General features: G+C 42.5%; 1 protein-coding gene across 3 annotated transcripts in view; it reads left to right on the top strand.

Annotated features, from left to right (window-relative positions):
- Positions 1 to 3,088: 3,088 nt before the first annotated feature.
- The window catches only part of Gab3 (GRB2 associated binding protein 3), an 83,682-nt gene continuing 66,689 nt past the window's right edge, over positions 3,089 to 20,081 (top strand). For all 3 annotated transcript variants that reach the window (XM_004672667.3, XM_045141090.1, XM_004672666.3), the window contains exon 1: positions 3,089 to 3,160. In XM_004672667.3, coding sequence (XP_004672724.1) covers positions 3,089 to 3,160 — 72 coding nt within the window. The remainder of the gene's footprint in view (positions 3,161 to 20,081) is intronic.

The following is a 20,081-nucleotide window of genomic DNA, read 5'->3' as shown; positions in this document are numbered from 1 at the left end:
CCCAAGGCCAGCATTAACAGGTTCAGGAATTAAGAGCTATCTGGGAATAAACAGGTGTTTGCTTGCAAAGCCTGCCAGCTGGGGACTTCAATTCCCCAGCACCCGTGTGTAGCAGACAGCTTCAGGTCACTGAGATCAACTTCCAGACCAGGCACAGTTATGGAGGAAGGGGTTTATTGAAGCCTACAGATCCAGAGGAAGTTCCACGATTGTAGAAGTTGGCCCCCTCTTAAAGGGCCAGGCAAAAAGAGAGAAAAAGCCAAAATCCCTAAAGCCAAAAGTCACACGCACAGCACACTTCAGGAACTCCAGCTAGGCACACTTTGCATCTCTTTAGATTGAATCTTAAACCCACCAGCACACCTTAAGATCCGCCCTGTGACAGTGCCCCTATTCATCTATTCAAATCACCTCACCGTGTGAAGCCGGATACACAAAGTAGTGCATGCATTGGGAGTTTGCAGTGGCAAGAGGCCCATTTTCTCTCTCTCTCTCCCTTCCTCCCTCCCTCCATCACAATTAAGGTATATATTTTTTAACAAAGGAATTAAGTGCTACAAATCGGAGTAGCTTTGCTTTACTCTCAAAGTGCTTTGCTCCATATCTAGAATTGTCAACTTTTCTGGCTGGAAGGCTTTGGTTCCAAATGAGAGGATTGCTTTTCCAGGGATGCAACATTGGTTTTAGCACATTGAATGCTGAGACTGCACCTGGTCGTTTGGCATTCTTTATGCCACTGAACTGTGAAACCATGGGTACCAAACTAGCTCGGATAATTCATGTGACTATCATGTGGAAATTTTATCAATGGTCATTATAAAATGCTGGAGTCAGAGAGACTGTGTCTTTGAGTCCATAGGATCTTCTGGGGGCATTTTCCAATAGTAATATGGCCAGGTAGGGCCACTAAGGATATAGACTTATCAGGAAGAAAAGTTTAGTTCATTCACTAGTCAAAGAATTCTGATCAGTTGAACTCCTGGCTGCTGGAGAGCAATGGCAGAGTAGTGAGGAAGGAAGTTAGATATGCTAATTATAGTCTCATGACCAGTCACCGAAATGAGGATTGTAGTCATTTTGTTTTTCTCTCTCTTTTTCCCCCTCTCTCCCACTCTGTCCCTCCAACTTTCCCCCATACATGTCAAATAAAAATAAAGATTAGTTTTATAATTTTTAAGTTGGGGGATATGGAATGGTGTTTTAACTAGGAGTGGAATAACTATCCTCTAGAGATGGCTACAATGCCTAATGCAATTTTTTTTCTTTTTTTTTGATTTTTTAAAAATTTTTATTAACATTTTCCATGATTATAAAATATATCCCATGGTAATTCCCTCCCTCCTAATGCAATTTTTGATATTTTGTTTTAGGGACATTATTCGTTTGTAGGAAGGATAATAGTTTTGTTCTGTATGGATAAGTTGCTTATTTCTTTTTAAAAATATTTGTTTCTTTGCATGTGGGTGCTTATGGATGCCAGCGTCTCTTGCCACTGCAAAGTAATGCTTTACTGGCTTTACATGGGTGGCTGGGGAGATGAGCTGGGCCAACAGGCTTTGCAAGCAAGTGCCTTTAACTGCTGAGCTGTGTCCCCAGCCCCAGTTGTTTCTATAATAAGGTTATTTTGTGTACAAGAGGCATGTGTGACTATTAAGTATCAGGAGTGGTAGTCTATGTATCTCAGCTTACATTTTCCCTCTGTGTTTGGAGAGATGAGAAAGCTAAATAAAAACATGTAAGATTCCCTTCTTGATGTGAATGAGGTTTGGCTAATTAGATAGGCTGGTTTGAGATTTTGAAAGCAGCTCCCTGATCTACAATGGTCTTTCTTCCTGGTGTGATGCCTTTTGCATGGAAATGAAACTTAGAAGAAACAAATAATTTACAAAGTGACTTTTCACCACACTATCATCTATCCAGAATTTCTTGGGACAAACAACGGTGGCTGATATGGATGACTTTCTTGGTGTGTGACTGCACAAGGGACATTATCATTCTGCTCCACAGACAATAATAAGGCTCACTGTGTGTGTATTGATGCTATGACACGCTTAAGACAATAACTGGCATATGGCACTGAGGCGGATCACATTAAATATTAAATGTTTATTTTTGTTACCATTATTTAAAGTACTCAGCATACTACCTGGCACAATAAACCTTATATTCATCTTTTCAAACCTCAGAGTAGAAAAGGTTGGAGTTAGGGGCTGGGGAGAAGGCTCAGCAGGTGTTTGTTTGCAAGCCAGCCACTGGAATTTGATTTCCTGGCATCTAGGTAAAGCCTGATGCAAAGTGGTTTGTATGCATGTCTGTAATCCCTATAAACCTATGGCAATGGGGGGGCTGAACTAGGAGAATTCAAAAGTTTGCATGCTGCAGCTGCAAAACCAGGAGCGACCGGCTCAAAATGAAGGTGTAAAGAGAAGTTGTTCTCTATAACCTCCACACGTGCAGCCATATTATACACATACACTTAAGTAAAAAATTAAAAAAAGGCTGCAGATAGCACTACTTTTAGATTTGGATCATTTGCACTCATTAAGACATTTAAACAGTTCTGCCAACATAGTTTATCACTGAACGCAATGATCTTTGGAGGAGGAGCATAAAAACACAGAACTCTGCAAACAATTCAGTGGAACAGGGAAGTCAAGAGGAGTCCTTCCTCTCTGAACTATATATATGGCAAATGTGGATCATAGGTTTTGGCTCTAGAGCCCGAGGCCTGGGCGCGACAGGTTTTCTGTGGTCCTGTTATTAGGTCAAGACTCATTCCCAGTGCGTTCCTTAGTGACTTGGGCTTGACCAGGGTGAAAGTTGGCAAGGAGTCCTGCCTGGGGTCCGCAAAGGTGCAGCCTCTGATGGCAAGGCAATTGCTCGAAGGTGCTGTCTAGGGCCAAGGCAGAGGCGCTGTCCCTTCCCCGAGGTCCGCTGCAGCTAGAAGTGGGGGCGTCGCAGCGGCTGCTCGGGGCGGCGCTATTATGCGGGCGGGCGGGCTCTGGGCCCGCCCCGCGGCATCCCTGGCCCCACTTCCTCCTGCCGCAGGCGTCCAGCCCAGCTGGAGGAAGCCGAGGCGGCGGCCACGATGAGCGCGGGCGACGCAGTGTGCACGGGCTGGCTCGTCAAGTCGCCCCCCGAGAGGAAACTGCAGCGCTATGTGAGTAGGGGCTCCGACACACCCCTGGCCTTCGTGTCCTCAGACTGCCCGCGGGTGGCCGCGCGCGGTCCGGGGCTCTGGAGCGCCCACCACAGCTGCTCCTGGCGCTTGGGCTGCAAGCGAGGCCGATCGACGGGAAAACGAAATCACACGTCGAGCTAGGGTCGCTGCTGTACCCTGCAGCAGGCCAGGGCCCGGTGGCTCTTGCCCACTGGGTTAAATGGCTCCGGACCGCCGATGACCATGGCAGAGGGAGGTGGGTTGGGGCTGAACACTTCGCTGCCAGTCTGCGCACTGAAGCAGCCAGGGAGACAACTCGAAAGAGTGCCCTGTTTCTGACGGGAGTGGACCTGAGTTTCTTTGCCCGGCGAGGGGGACAGGGCAGGGGACAGGGAAGCGGACCGCAAGAGGAAACCTGCCTGCATGGGCCACGCAGGGAAGCTGTTGCATTCCGCTTGGACTGTAAGGAGTGCTGTCCTTGTAGCTATCATAGGACACTCCCGTTTGTAGCCTTCGATGCAGTGTAACTTCTCATCGTGTCCCTTCTCAGCATTTTCTTTATGCTGACAGCATGCTTTTCTAGTACAGCAGGAACCACTGACATTTACTATTACGAAATAAGGGACACTTCAAAGAGCGCATCTTCCTATGCATCTTATGACCATCTTTAAATATGCTATGGACTACCCAAAAGTTCATTATCTCTAGGGTTTTCCGTGCTTAGAGACCTGATTTCTGCTAAGCAGACTTCGGCTGTTAGGAAGAATAACTTCAGTCCCCAGGGAGTTGTGTATAAATAGATATTAGGTTTTTTTTTCTTTTGTTTTTAAGGCTTGCAAGTAGTTTGATGGGTCCATGTCTGTTATAATTCCTAATTTCTTTGCTAAGCATGCTGGTGGAAACAAACCCACCGAAGTGTGTACTTTGCTTAAGCACCCTAAATAGGGCTAAGCATGCTGGTGGAAACAAACCCACCCTAGTGTGTACTTGGCTTAAGCACCCCAAATAGGGCTAAGCATGCCGGTGGAAACAAACCCACCCAAGTGTGTACTTAGCTTAAGCACCCCAAATAGGGCTTAGCCTGGTACTGAATACTGCTAGAATTTGTGACAAGAGCTTTCCCTGAACATCAAGTTGTTCAGTGTGTCTTCATTTCTAGGCTAGATAGTATCTCATTCTTAGGGTCTTTGAAAAGGTTTTTGTTATTTGTACTGCTAACCAAAATTTTCGAACAATCTTGTCCTACTTAGCATGTTCATATCACAGATACCGAAACTGCTAGTATTTTTTTTTTGAGTCCATAACACCTCAAATCTCTCAGCCTTTGCACCATCAAGCTGTTTTCCTAACTGTACAGCTTCTTAGAAAACATGGAGACCTTCAAAGGAGGCAGAAGGAGATGACCTGCTCCTATGCCTGCACGGGCAGGTAAGGCTTCTTCAGAGGGCTACTTGTGCACTGCTGCTCCTGGGTGGCTTTCTTTACTGCCCTTTGGAGTGAGAGACACTAATGGATAACTTCAGACTGATACGTACTTTCCAGAAGATGACATTTTTCTGTCTTAGTTTGTATACTGTCCTCAGCATACAAGCTTAGAAAAGTTTATTAGTACTTCATGATTTTGGGAAGACCTGGGTATTGAGACATTTTGACATACGTGGTTCGTTAGTTTTCAGTGAAAAGGAGCTGTAGCAATCGTGGTTAGGGTTAGGGTTAAGGTTAAGGAAAAAAGATTTCTCATCATAGGACTGCAGGAATCTCTATGGCCACGAGATGGCGATGATGAGTCGCTTCTGCAGGGTCAAGCTGGGCCGTTATTCATAGTCCCTTCAATTCAGTTCCTGTCAGTAGTTTCTTCTTCCTTCCATTAGCTGGTTGCCAACTCTAAACTAGACTCTGTGTTTGGAGCTGGGAAGACAAGGGAAAGACTTGATTTCAGTCCTTAAGAAGTTGATAGCCTAACATGTTTAACACAGTAATAACAAAGCTAGTTAGCCCAATCAGGATATTAACTCAGTTCTTGTTGGCATCTATCAATGTTTGTAGTAACAAATGGAAGCTCAGTCAGTTTTTCAGGCAAATCTTTAAGTACATTGTATTTCATCCACTGCATTCCATGAGCTAAGGCCATCAGAAAGGTATTTTAAAAAATTATTTATTTATTTGTAAGCAGAGAGAGAAAGAGAGCACACCAGGACCTTTTCACCACTGCAACCAAACTTTAGGTGCATTCTCCACTCTGTGAATCTGGCTTTATGTTAATACTGGGGAATTGAACTTGGGTTCTCAGGCCTTACAAGCAAGCTCCTTTACTGCTGAGCCATCTCCACAACCCTAGAAAGCTTTTTTTTTTTTTTTTTTTTTAGTTTTTCAAGGTAGGGTCTCACTCTGGTCCAGGCTGACCTGGAATTAACTATCTGGTCTCAAGGTGGCCTCGAACTCATTGCGGTCCTCTGTCTCCCAAGTGCTGGGATTAAAAGTGTGTGCCACCATGCCTGGCTTGTAATTTTTTTTTATCACTGCACTTTTTTTTAAAAAGGAAAGTCAACTTTTTTCTTTTGTATTTTTTATTTCATGAGCAATATGAAAACTTATTCTAGGGCTGGGGAGATGGCTCAACAGTTAAATGTGCTTGCTTGCAAAGTCTGCCAGCCTGCATTCTGTTCCCCAGTACCCACATAAATCAAGACACACAAAATGGTGCAAATACCTGGAGTTCATTTGTAGTAGCAAGAGGCCCTTGGTCTCCCATGTACTTTCTCTGTTCCCCCATCTCACAAATAAAGTAATATAAACTTAAAAAGAACTTACTCTTAGCCAGGCATGGTGGCACATGACTTTAATCCCAGCACTTGGGAAGCAGGGGTAGGAGGCTCGCCGTGAGTTTGAGGCCACCCTGAGACTACATAGTGAATTCCATTTCAGCCTGGGCTAGAGTGAGACACTACCTCAGAAAAATAAAAAGAAAGAAAAGGAAAACAAAAAGTACTCTTTTTAGACTATTGCTTATTTATTTATTTATGAAAGAGAGGATTGGAGAGATGGTCTAGCAGTTAAAGCACTCGCCTGCAAAGCCAAAGGACCCAGGTTAGATTCCCCAGTAGTCACATAAAACCAGATGCTCATGGCGGTGCATGCATCTGGGGTTTGTCTGCAGTGGCTAGAGGCCTTGGTGCGCTCATACACACACTCTCTCTCTATTAAATAAACAAAATATTTAAAAAGAGAAAGAGGATGAATTGGCTCACCAGGGCCTCTTGCCACTCCCGAGTGCTGGGATGAAAGACGTGTGCCACCACACCCGGCATATATATATATAATTCAAACAATATTAGAATAAAGAAGGTTTACCTTGCCTTGTGGTTTCAGAAGTTTCAGTCTGATGGTGTGAAGAATGTGGCAGCGTTGCTTAGTTCACATCATGGCAGAAGATGCAGGTAGCAATACACTATGTGGGATCTGGAGATTCAAACTGGAAGTTTAAGGCCTCCTCCGACCCACATGCTTGACAGGAAGCTCACGCAACCACTGATCATTCAAGCCCAAAGCCCGCATTTTGAAGGCCTGTGAAGCCAGAGACATGTGGGCAGCACCAAGTTTTGTTGCCAGCTTGAACAGTAGGCAGGCTTCCTTGGACCTTGGTGGTAGTGGCCTCTGAGTGTCAGGGCCACTGAACTCTTTTTCTAGGCATTCTGTGAAAGCAGTGTACCTTAGAGGTGCTTACTTATCAAGGGAGCGTCTTTTTTATTTTTTATTTTTTATTTTTATTTATTTATTTGAGAGCAACATACAGAGAGAGAAAGAGGCAAAGAGAGAGCAGAGTGGGTGCGCCAGGGCTTCTAGCCACTGCAAACGAACTCCAGACGCATGCGCCCCCTTGTGCATCTGACTAATGTGGGTCCTGGGGAATCAGCCTCGAACTGGGGTCCTTAGGCTTCACAGGCAAGCGCTAAGCCATCTCTCCAGCCCAAGGGAGCATCTTTTAAATTAGTTGACACTTTTATACCTTTGAGCCTAAGATGAGTAAATTCTCACTAATTCCTGAATTGCACCTAAGGCACTCTTGCTATTGTCTCAGTAAAAAGTGTTTGGCTTGTCTTTAATGGTTTGAATCCCTTTAACAACTTATGGTCTCTTTGTCCACAATTTTAAATATGCTCCTATTCTGGCCAAACAGCATGTTTTCCACATTCTTCTGCTTTGCTTCCAAACTCACTAGAAACCTGACTAAAAGTAGTTGGTATTAATCATTCTGAGCCATGTAAATGCTATACTATCTTGAAACTTCCTCCACCAAGTTAATTAGTCTATTGCTTTTGGAAGGCAGCTATGCTTACAACTGTACTACCAACACAGATAGTCTATTGCTTTTGAATTCAGCCTTACTTAGACTTTCAGGTCACAGGTGAAATATGGACAAATCTTTTGCCATAATGTCATATGAATGGTCTCTAGCTCAATTTCACATAGAATGCCTATTCCTATCTAAATCCTCATGAGTGCAATTTTTATTTTTTTTTAAATTTTATGTATTTATTTGCATATTTGAGGAGGGAAAGTCTAGCTCTTTGTAGGGTAGCCGGGGGAATTGAACCTTAGCCAGCAAGCTTTGCAAGCAAGTGCCTTTAACCACTGAGTCATCTCTCCAGCCAATGATGGCAGTGTATTTTTAGTTTTTTTATGAGATAGAGTGAGAGAGAGAGAGAGAGAGAGAGAGAGAGAATGAGAATGAATATGGGTGCACTAGGGTCTCTAGTCACTGCAAATGAACTCCAGACACATGTACCACCATGTGCATTTAGTTTATGTGGGTACTGGAGAATTGAACCTGAGTTCTTAGACTTTGAAGACAAGCACCTTAACCATTAAGCCATCTCTTTAGCCCCTGACTGTATTTTCTTTTAAATATTTTATTTGAAAGAGAAAGAGGCAAATATATCTAGAGAGAATAGGTGCACTAGGCCTTTAGCCACTGAAAATGAAGTCCAGACACATGGAATTCACTATGCAGTCTCAGGATAGCCTCGAACTCATGCAATCCTCCTATTTTACCTCTGCCTCTAGAGTGCTGGGATTAAAGGCATGTGCCACCTGCCCGGATCTACCTATCCACTTTTAAAAATTATCAGGATATGTGGCTGGAGAGATGGCTTAGCTGTTAAGATGCATGCCTGTAGAGCCTAACAACCTGGGTTTGATTCCTCAGTACCCATAAAAAGCCAAATGCACAAAGTGGCACATGCATCTGGATTTGTTTGCAGTGGTTAGAAGTCCTAGCATGCCCATTTTCTCTCCCTCTCTCTCTCTCTCTGTTCTATCTCTCCCTGCTTGCAAATAAATAAATAAAAATATTTGAAAACTTGGGGCTGGACATGGTGGCTCATGCCTTTAATCTTGTCTTTGTCAATTTTGTTTATTTTTTCAAATAACTGGTTCTTTGTTTTATTGATTCCTTGAATAAAGGTTCCATTAATATTTCTTTTAACCTACTAATTTGGAGTTTGGCTTGTTGTTATTTGACTTCATAAACATCATTTTTACAAATATTTTTATTTATTCATTTATTTCTTTGAAAGAGAGAGAAGGGGGCAAAAAAAAGAGAAAATGGGTACTCCAGGACCTCCAGCCACTGCAAATGAACTTTAGACACATGCACCACTTTGTGCATATGCTTAAGTGGGTCCCAGGGAATTGAATCTGAGTCCTTTGGCTTTGCAGACAAGTGCCTTAACTGATAAGCCATATCTCCAGCCTTGTTATTTGATTTTTAATTTTTTTACAGTTTATTTTTATTTATTTATTTGAGAAAGAGATAAAGAGGCAGAGGGAGGGAGAGAGAATGGGTGCGCCAGCGCCTTCAGCTACTGCAAACGAACTCCAGGCGCATGTTCCCCCTTGTGCATCTGGCTTATGTGGGTCTTGGGGGATGGAACTGGAGTCCTTTGGCTTTGCAGGCAAATGCCTTAACCGCTGAGCCATCTCTTCAGCCTTTGTTATTTGGTTTTTAATGTTGGCACTTGTAGCTGGACACTTCTGGCTTAGAACTGTTTTTGCAACATCCTAACAGTTTTAGTAAGTTGTATTTCATTTGAATTGGATTCTAGGGATTTAAAAATCCCACTGATCTGGCTGGAGAGATGGTTTAGCAGTTAAGCGCTTGCCTGTGAAGCCTAAGGACCCCGGTTCGAGGCTCGGTTCTCCAGGTCCCACGTTAGCCAGATGCACAAGGGGGCGCACGCATCTGGAGTTCGTTTGCAGAGGCTGGAAGCCCTGGCGCGCCCATCTCTCCCTCTATTTGTCTTTCTCTCTGTGTCTGTCGCTCTCAAATAAATAAATAAATAATTTAAAAAAAATCCCACTGATCATTCAAAAGGGTATTCATTTTTTACCTGGGCATGGTGGTACAACCTGTAATTCCACCACTCTGGAGGCTGAGGCAGAAAGATTGCTGCAGTTTCAAAGGCAGCTTCAGGTAAATAGTGCATACTAGGCAAGCTAGGAAAACAGAAAGCCAGTATCTTTTAAAAGCTAATAAATAAAAATAAATAAATAAATATATTAAAACACCACAAAGTATATTGCTCAATCTCCATGTTTGTTTGTTTTTTTTATGAGAGAGAGGGAGAGGGAAGGAAGGAAGGAGGGAGAAAAAGAAAAAAAAGAGAAGGAGAGAATGAATGGGCATGTCAGGGCCTCTAGCCATTGCAAATGAACTTCAGACACATATGCCATCATGTACATCTGGCTTATGTGGGTTCTGAGGAATCAAACCTGGATCCTCCTGTTTTGCAGCAAGCAACTTAGTAAGCCATCTCTTCAGCGCTCCATGTGTTTTTCATCATCATCATCATTATTATTTTATTTTGAGAGAGAGAGAAAAAAAAAAGGCAGAGGGAGAGAGAGAGAATGCACACACAGGGCCTTCAGCTGCTGCAAATGAATTCCGGACGCGTGCGCCCCCTTGTGTGCATGTGCGACATTGCATGTTTGCATCACTGTTCCTTCTGGCTTAAGGGACTTGGAGAGTCGAACATGAGTGATTAGGCTTGGCCAGATTCGATTCTCCAGGTCCCACGTTAGCCAGGCGCACATCGTGGCACATGCATCTGGAGTTCGTTTACAGTGACTAGAGGCCCTGGGGCGCCCATTCTCTCTCTCTCCCTTTGTATCTAATAAATAAATAAAATACAAGCAGAAAGGGAGAGAGAGAGAGAGAGAGAGAGAGAATGGGTGTGCCCAGGTCAGAGCTGCTGCATCTGAACTGTGCATCTGGCTTTACATGGGTACTGGAGAATTGAATGCTGGTCATTAGGCTTTGCATGCAAGTGCCTTAAGCTCTGAGCCATCTCTCCAGCCCTGCATGTGGTTTTATAGTTTCTCCTGTTACTGATTTTTAGTTTTTTCATTATGATTTATGATTTATGGCATACAAGAAATTATTCCGTTTTTAATTTTTTCTTTTTTATTAACTAGAAATTATTCCTTTAAAAATAATGTTTTATTTATTTATTTGAGAGAGATAGAGAAAGAAGCAGATACAGAAAGAGAGAATGGGCACACCAGGACCTGCATCCACTGCAAATGAACTCCACACGCATGTGCCACCTTGTGCATCTGGCTTCACGTGGGAACTGGGAAATCAAACCTGGGTCCTATGGCTTTGCAGGCAAGCACCTTAACTGCTAAGCAATCTTTCCAACCCAAGAAATTATTGTGTGTGTGTGTGTGTGTGTGTGTGTGTGTGTGTGTGTGTATAGTATGTGTATGTGTTTATGGTGTATACATGTAAGTGCTGATACTGCGCCCCTTAGGCTCACCCATGATAGTTAGAGGGGAACACAAGATATCTCTTCTATCCCTCACCCACCTGTGTTTTTTATTATTGGTTTTTCGAGGTAGGCTCTCCCTCTAGCTCAGGCTGACCTGGAATTCACTATGTAGCCTAAGGGTGGCCTCGAACTCACAGCGATCCTCCTACCTCTGCCTCCTGAGTGCTGGGATTAAAGATGTGTGCCACCATGCCTGGATTTTTATTGATTTTTTTTAATTAAAAGCTATTATTTATCTGGGAGAGAGAGATAGAGACAGTATGGATGTGGCAGGGCCTCTTGCTGCTCCAGACACATGTGCCATTGTGTGCATTTGGCTTTCCATGGGTATTGGGGAATTGATTCCAGGCTGGCACTCTTTTCAGACAAGTGCCTTTAACAACTCTATCATTTACCAAGGTGTATTGATTTTTTTTTGCATGTGTGTGGTATGTGGTGTGTGTGTGTGTGTGTGTGTGTGTGTGTGTGTTGCATGATGTGAGTTCTGTATACATGTGTGTTTGTGGTTCTCTGTGCATTTGTTTTCAGTGGTGGTGGAGAACATTCATGGTCACCCACCTGTTTATTCTTGCAATGAATTCTCTTATTGATTCTTGAGGTTGCTGTTCATGAGCCTCAGAGATTTTCCAGTCTCTGCTCCCCACAGCACTAGGATTACAAATGTACATAGCCATACCCAGTTGTTTACATGGGTTCTTGAGATTTGAACTTGGGAAGTCTCAGACATTCTTGCCTGCCTGGTATAGGAAGTGTACTTAACCACTGAGCAATCTCCTAGGCTTCTTTATTGATTTTTTTTTTGTCTGAATGCTTTATTGATGGGAATAGGTATTGAAGTTACTCTCCATAGCAGTTACCTTTTCATTGATGAGGCAAAACACCTGACCAGATGCAGCTTATGGGAAGCAGTGATTTATTTTGGATTACATTTTTTTAATAAATATATTTTTATATTTATTTGTTTGTTGGGGGGGGTACGACAAAGCCTCTATCCACGGCAAATGAAGTCCAGACACAATGAGCCACCTTATGCATCTTTACATGGATACTGGGGAATTGAACCTGGGTCCTTAGGCTTCAAAGGCAAGCACCTTAACCATTAAGCAATATTTCCAGCTCCTTCGGCATATTTTTGAGGGGAAGCTTTATCATGATGGGGAATGCATAGCAGAGCAGGCAGTTAGGGTATCATATCTTTTTTTTTTTTTTTTTTTTGAGGTAGGGTCTCACTCTAGCCCAGGCTGACCTGGAATTCACTATACAATCTCAGGCTGGCCTGGTACTGACAGCAAATCTATCTCTGCCTCCCAACTGATTAAAGGTGTCCATCACCATGACTGGCTAGGGTGTCATATCTTGTCACACAACTTGGAGAGAATCATCCGAGTGAGCTAGCTCTGAACAGCTATTAGGCTGGACTAATATACCTCAAAATCTATCCACAGTGACACACCACCTCCAGCAAGGCTGCACTTTTCAAAAGCACCACCAGGTGGGAAGTAAATAGGGGGTCTAACCACAAACAACTGAGGCTATGGGGGGCATTTTACATTTAAGCCACTAGATTTCACCCTTGCCCCCTATAGACTCATGACCATCTATGATGAAATATAATTCACTCCAACTTTAAATTTCCCCATAATCTTTACCAGTCATAACACTGTTCAGAAGTTCAAAATCTCATTGTAGAAGTTCAAAGTCTCATCTGAGATTCAAGACAGTCTCTTAATTGTAATCCCTATAAAATCAAAACATGTTACATACTTTCAACACATAATGACACAGAGTAAACTTTCCCATTGCAAAAAAGGCATAACACGGAGAGACTGGAATGTTGCAAGATGGAAATCCAACAGAGTAAATATCAAATCTTAAAGCTCTATGCCCAGCATTTAAGACATGAAGTCATTTGGGCTGTAATAGTCTTAGGCAACTTTCTGCCCTTCCAGCTATGCTGCTTGCTTTCCTGATAAAATCTACCTGTCCAGAGTACGAGGCTTTCCTTGGTGGGCATCTCATAGTCCTGGCATCTAATAAAATCCTATGGTCTCCATTGCATCCTACTGTTCATCTTCACAGCTCAGTGCCATGGCAGCACTTGGCTTCCATGCACAGACTATAACCATGCTTTCACATTACCTTAACACAGTTGTACTCAATAATCCTGCATTTGTCATGTTTCCAAAATCAGTACCCAGGTGGGCATCACCATCAAATTTGTAAATCTAGGGAGGAGATGAAATTTTACCTGAGGAGAAGCTAATTTCTTTAGCATTCTTCCCTCAGGACCCCTCCTTTCAAAAGAATTTGCATTCTTACTGGCTTGAGCCTTCAATGGGTTAGATTTTGCCCTCAAAGCATCTTTTCCATTGCTCAAATGCAGAATAGCTGGTCCATCATCAATAGTGGTAATCTCTTTATTGCTATTTAAATGGCCCCAAACCAGACTTTTGCTTAGGACTTCAAACTTGCCTACATTTCCTCTGCCAGACTTTATATTTTTCAAATCATTCTGTTCAATACTTTCTTTCATCAAATACACAAGTCTAATTACTTTTAGATCAGTCTTTGTTTAAATTTTCCTGCAAACTAGTTTCAAAAGACTACAAACCTCATGGTCAGGTTCATCACAGGAAGAACCCTACTTCTTGGTACTAATTTTCTATTGCAATTACCTTCTCATTTTTTTGGACAAAATGCCTGATCAGACACAGCTTATAGAGGAGAGAGTTTATTTCAGCTTAACAGTTTTGAGGAGAAACCTCATCATGACAAGGAAAGCATGTCAAAGTCGGAAGGTGGGACATCACATCTTGTCACACAGCTGTGAGGGGAATTGACTAAGTGAGCTAACTCTGAACAACTAATGGGTTAGACTAATGAATCTCAAGACCTACCTAAGTGACACACCTCCTCCAACTAAACTTCACTTCTCAAAGGCTCTACTAGCTGAGAACTTGGTAGGAGGATTAATCACAAACTCTTGAGGCTATGGGAGACATTTTACATTCAAGCTACCATACCCTTCTATTATTTTATTTATTTGCAAGCAGAAAGAGACAGACAAAAGAGAGAGAGACAGAGAGGCCAGGGCCTCTAGCTACTGCAAACAAACTCCAAATGCATGTGCCCCTTTGTGTATCTGCCTTTAAGTGGGTACTGTGGAATCGAACCTGGGTCATTAGGCTTTGCAGGCAAGTGCCTTAACTGCTGAGGCATCTCTTCATCCCCAGCCTTGGGTTTGTGTAGCAGACACCCTCCTGCCCTGAAGTGTGCCATGCTGAGCCTCAGCAGTGGATTTTCCTGGCTTCTTACCTTCCCCATTGCCCCTGTTAGTCTAAAGGGCCCTTCTTTCAGCTGGTAATAAATCTTTCAAAAAATTTGGTCTCAGAATCGCTGTACTTGAATCTTCCTGTTTCACTCTAGTGCAGGCTGACCTGGATCTTACTCTGTAGTCCCAGGGTGGAATTGAACTCACAACGATCCTCTGCCTTCAGAGTGCTGGGATTAAAGGTGTGTACCACTTTCACTTCTTGGACTTTTGGCTAAGATCAAGTGTAAAGGTGTGTACCACTGTGCCCAGATCCTTCCTGTGATTTATGTTTACACTGATGTCCTTTATGTCTTTAGACTAATTTTTTTTTTTTTTTTGGTTTTTTGAGGAAGAGTCTCACTCTAGCCCAGGCTGTGCTGAAATTCACTATGGAGTCTCAGGGTGGCCTCAAACTCAAAGTGATCCTCCTACCTCTGCCTCCTGAGTTCTGGGATTAAGGGCGTGTGCCACCACTACTAGCTAGACTAATGTTATCTTGAAGTTTGGTTTTTCAGATATAAGTATATCTGCTCCAGCTTGCTTTTAGATTCAAGTTGCCTGACATATCTTTTTCTGTTTTTTGATTTCTGTACATCATCTGTTTATATTTGAATCCTCTTGAAGTCATCAGTAATTTTTATAATTAGTCTTTTAAATTACTTGTCTGGCATTTCAACCATTTATTTTTCTGGATTTGGTTATTGAAGAGTTATGAACTTCTTAAAGAGTCATGTAACCTTCCTTTTTTTGTTTATTTTTATTTATTTGAGAAAGAGGCAGATAGATAGAGAGAATGGGTGCACCAGGGCCTCCAGCCACTGCAAACGAACTCCAGATGTATGCACCCCCTTGTGCATTTGGTTTACATGGGTCCTAGGTAAGCAAGTCTCGAACCGGAGTCTTTAGGCTTCATAGGCAAGCACTTAACCACTAAGCCATCTCTCCAGCCCCCCCCCCCTTTGTGGTAACCTTCCTTTTTCATGTCATGTTTTCATGTTGGGATCTTCTTTTGCAAGTAGCCTTATTTTGAGAATTAAACATACCACCAATCACCATAGAAAAGAACGAAACACTCAGCAGATTCTGGATTTCTGCTTTGGTATGTTTTAAGTATCCTCAGTGTCTGTCTCCATCACCCTGGCACATGTTGTTTGGCTTGCTAACATACCCACCACAGCTCAGGGAATTTTGTGGAAGAGGGGGCAGAAAGAATATAAGAGCCATAGGGTGGGAGGGAATATCCAGAGGCATCACCCCCCACCACAATGACTGACCGCTGCTCTCACAGCTCATAACCCACGACTCCATGGGGAATACCAGCGATCCCACTAGGGAGGGCTCTCAGTGGAGTGGAGACAGGGAGGAGGGAAATGATGGTACCAACACATGATGTTTCCATACAAAGTTTCTACTTAATAAAAACAGACAAAAGAAATAAATACCATATGAAAAAGAAAAGAAAGAAGCAAAAATTATGTAAAACTATATGAAATTAAAAGGTAATAAAGGTAAAAGTAATGACAAAAGAATGAACTTAAGAAATAGGGTAGAAAAAAGGAAAAGAAGAAGAAGCAAGGTCAAAGAAAAGGGAGAAAAGAATGTGAGGGAGAGGAAAAGGCCAATATATAAGAAATCCAATTATAAAATCAAAATACCTAAATTGTATTGAGAGGGCTGGAGAGATTGCTCAGTGGTTAAAAGCACTTGCATGGAAAGCCTGATGTCTTAGGTTCGATTCCCCAGTATCCATGTAAAGTCAGATGAACAAAGTGGCACTTGTGTCTGGAGTTCCTTTGCAGTGGCAGAAGGTGCTAGCATGCTCATGCTCTCTCGCTCTCTCTTTCCCTCCTTCCCCCCTCTCTCTTTCTCTCAAACAAATAAATGAACTATTGAAAAAATAAAAATGTGAGGAGAGAACTAAAGATAAAAACAGTGATTTTTTAAAATTTAATTTAATTTTATTATTTATCTTTTCACAATTTTTATTAACATTTTCCATGATTATAAAAAATATCCCATGGTAATACCCTCCCTCCCGCCCCACACTTTCCCCTTTGAAATTCCATTCTCCATCATATTTCCTCCCCATTACAATCATTGTACTTACATATATACAATACCAACCTATTAAGTACCTTCCTTCCTTCCTTTCTCTTCCCTTTATATCTCCTTTTTAACTTACTGGCCTCTGCTCCTAAGTATTTTCCTTCTCATGTAGAAGCTCAATCATCTGTAGCTAGGATCCACATATGAGGGAGAACATGTGGCGCTTGGCTTTCTGGGCCTGGGTTACCTCTATAGTGATTTGTTTTTAAGTAACATTAAAACAATAAAAGGAGGATTGCTATGAGTTCAAGGCCACCCTGAAACTACATAGTGAATTCCAGGTCAGCCTGGGCTAGAGCAAAATCCTACCTCAAAAAATGAAAATAAAGCCCTAATAAAAACAAGAAGAAAAAAGAAAGAATAGGAGAAGCTTATTTCTAGTACTTCTACTACTGGAATCTGCCAGGTGGTAAGCAATGTAGTGTGTCTTAACTAGATTCTCTTGTAGAGATTCTCTGTTTCCATCATACTGCTTGATGCTGTGGGTTGGGCCAGTTAAGAGTTAGTAGTTTCTAGGCTGTATTTGCTTTAGAAGTTTTCCTTCTTATTTTTAAAAATTAAACAGAAATTTGTGGGGGAGGGCTGAAGATATGGCTTACTAGTTAAGATGCTTGCCAGCAACTCAAAAGGACCCAGGTTCAATTCTTCAGGTCCAATGTAAGCCAGATACACATGGTGGCACATATGTCTAGAATTTGTTTGCAGTGACTAGAGGTCCTGGCATGCCCATTCTCTCTCTCCCCACCCATCTCTAGTAAATAAATAAATAAATAATAAAAAATTAAAAAATGGTTTTTCTAGGTAGGTTCCCACTGTAGCCTATGCTGACCCAGAATTCACTATGTAGTCTCAGGGTGGCCTCGAACTGACAGAGCTCCTCCTACCTCTGCCTCCCAAGTGCTGAGATTAAAGGTGTATGCCACTACACTTGGCTGGTTTCCCTTCTTTGCATACATGGAGCCAATGCTGGACCCAACAATTTTCATCCTGTGGGCTGTGCATATTTTCACTCAGTTCAGAGACACATCCATTTTGTGTGCCTAGAGTCAACAAAAGTCCAACTCAAAGGATGTCCCTAAGTACATTGTCGTTGGCACAGCAAGCTGTGATGAGTTCTGCAGAAAGGGATAACAAATAGAACTGAGTCCTCTGCTTGCTGGGTTCAATGCTTTTAGACCACACCCAGTAGTGAACCACTCTTTCTTTTTTTTTTTTTTTTAATGTTTTTTTTTATTTATTTGAGAGTGACAGACACAGAGAGAAAGACAGATAGAGGGAGAGAGAGAATGGGCGCGCCAGGGATTCCAGCCTCTGCAGACGAACTCCAGATGCGTGCGCCCCCTTGTGCATCTGGCTAACGTGGGACCTGGAGAACCGAGCCTCGAACCAGGGTCCTTAGGCTTCACAGGCAAGCGCTTAACTGCTAAGCCATCTCTCCAGCCCTGAACCACTCTTTCAGAGGGAAAGAAGCCGAGAAAATGAAGTGATCTGGTGTGCTTAACCTCACAGCTCATAGTCCTGCCTTTAGCAAATGGCACACAATAGGAGGCTGAGAACAGGCTCTGAGTTCTTTCTCTGCAACAATCTGAGGCGGTGGGGCTCATTCCTCACCATAGCAGATAGGGCCACTGACTATTATATCCACCACAGCCTGAGATACTTAGGGGAATTGTATCCCAGGAGGAAGAAATAGTGAGTGTATGAAGTTCCTGAGTAAGGAAGAATACATTTGTCGTGTGTGTGTGTGTGTGTGTGTGTGTGTGTGTGTGTGTGTGTGTGTATTTATATTTGCTTTTTTGGAGGCAGGGTCTCATTCTAGCACAGGCTGACCTGGAATTCACTATGTAGTCTCAGTGGCCTCAAACTCAAAGCCATCTTCCTACCTCTGCCTCTCGAGTGCTGGGATTAAAGGCATTTGCCACCATGCCCGGCTTCATTTGTCATATTTAAGGGTTTTTCAGATTTGGCTTTGTGTTCTTTAAGCACTTGATAATTTCTAATCATCTGAAAAAATATAAGGCAATCATTTAAATTGGGATTTCAAGCAATAAAATAAAACATTTTTTAGCAGTACTTTCTTATGTCAACTATTTGGAACAAAAATTAAATTTGGAAATGTTTGGAGACATTTTTGTCATAAAAACATGTTGAGGATGCTCTTGGCATCTAGTGAGTAGAGACTAGGCAGGCTACCAAACATACTATACCACGAACCTACATTTAGCTAGTTTCTTTGGGAATGGGTCCTACAGCAGCTGGGGATCTCTATACTTAGGATCACTTCCTAGGGGAACTCCCACAAATCCCATCTATCTTGGTAAAGGACTTGACCCTCTTTGGGTCACATGACTTTGGTGTTTTGTTACATCCACTCTGATGAGCTTATGATTCATTCTGTATTTTGCCTAGCAGGGAAGTTCTTTGTGACATTTTACATTGTAGATATTTCCAGCTTTTGCTACTATAAACAATATTGTGGTGAACATCTTTGCACATCAGTCTCAGTGGTCATGTGCAACGTTAGAAGTTGTATTGTTGAGACAAAGTACATGTGAACATAAAATGCCAGTGAATATCAAATTGTTGTCTTAAGTGATTGCCGGTTTTCACTTTCAGAATGAGTCCAATGAAAGTGCTTATCCCCTTAAATATAATATATTTTTATTGTTAAAAAGTTGATAGGTAACAAATGATATGTCTTTGTTAAATTTTTGTATGCATTAAGTTGACAAAATTTTGATGAGCTCAGTATTATGCAGGTCTTGGGCAGGCAATGGCAGTTGCTGTGAGCAATAGCCACTTCAGAAGACAGCATCCCAAGGCACCCCCCCCCCATTCCTCTGGCTCTTAACACTTTTTTTTTTTTTTTTGGTTTTTCGAGGTAGGGTCTCACTCTAGTCCAGGCTGACCTGGAATTCACTCTGTCGTCTCAGGGTGGCTTTGAACTCACAGTGATCCTCCTACCTCTGCCTCCCGAGTACTGGGATTAAAGGCATGTGCCACCATGCCCGGCATCTCTTGACATTCTTTCTGCCTCCTTTTCCACATTGTTTTCTGAGCTTTGGAAGGGATGATACAGATGTATTATTTAGGACTGAGCACTGAACAGTCACTTTTCTTTCCTCTCTCTCTCTCTCTCTCTCTCTCTCTCTCTCTCTCTGTCTCTCTCTCTCCCTCTCTCTCTCTTTTTGTTGTTAGAGAGAAAGAGGGAGAGAGAGAAGGGGCATGCCAGGGCCTCTATCCACTGCAAATGAACTCCAGACACATGCACCACCTTGTGCATCTGGCTTATGTGGATCCTGGGGAATTGAACCTTGGTTCTTAGGCTTCATAAGACAGCGCCTTAACTGCCAAGCCATCTCTGTAGCCCCACCAACAGTTACTTTTCTTAGTACTTTTGACAAGTTTGACTCTCTTCAGTAGGTCTCACCTGTAGAGTGGGCCTCAGATCCAGTCAGAGCAATCTAATTCTTAAATCCTGCCTTATGTCTGGGGAAATTTTCTTGAATATTTTTTTCAGCTATTACATTTGTTTTAGGCGATTCTCCTCTGCCCACTTCCCATCCTGCTTAGGTGCACTGCAATTACAGATGCTGGTGCTATAGTGATTGGCTTTACCTGAATTCTAGGGATCCGAGCTTAGGTGCTCATGATTTTGCAGCAATTACTTTAT

The sequence above is a fragment of the Jaculus jaculus genome, chromosome X, assembly GCF_020740685.1.
Source record: "Jaculus jaculus isolate mJacJac1 chromosome X, mJacJac1.mat.Y.cur, whole genome shotgun sequence".
NCBI classification, from domain to species: domain Eukaryota; kingdom Metazoa; phylum Chordata; class Mammalia; order Rodentia; family Dipodidae; genus Jaculus; species Jaculus jaculus.
Note: the sequence above shows the minus strand (reverse complement) of the source record. Positions and strands in the feature narration are given on the sequence as shown.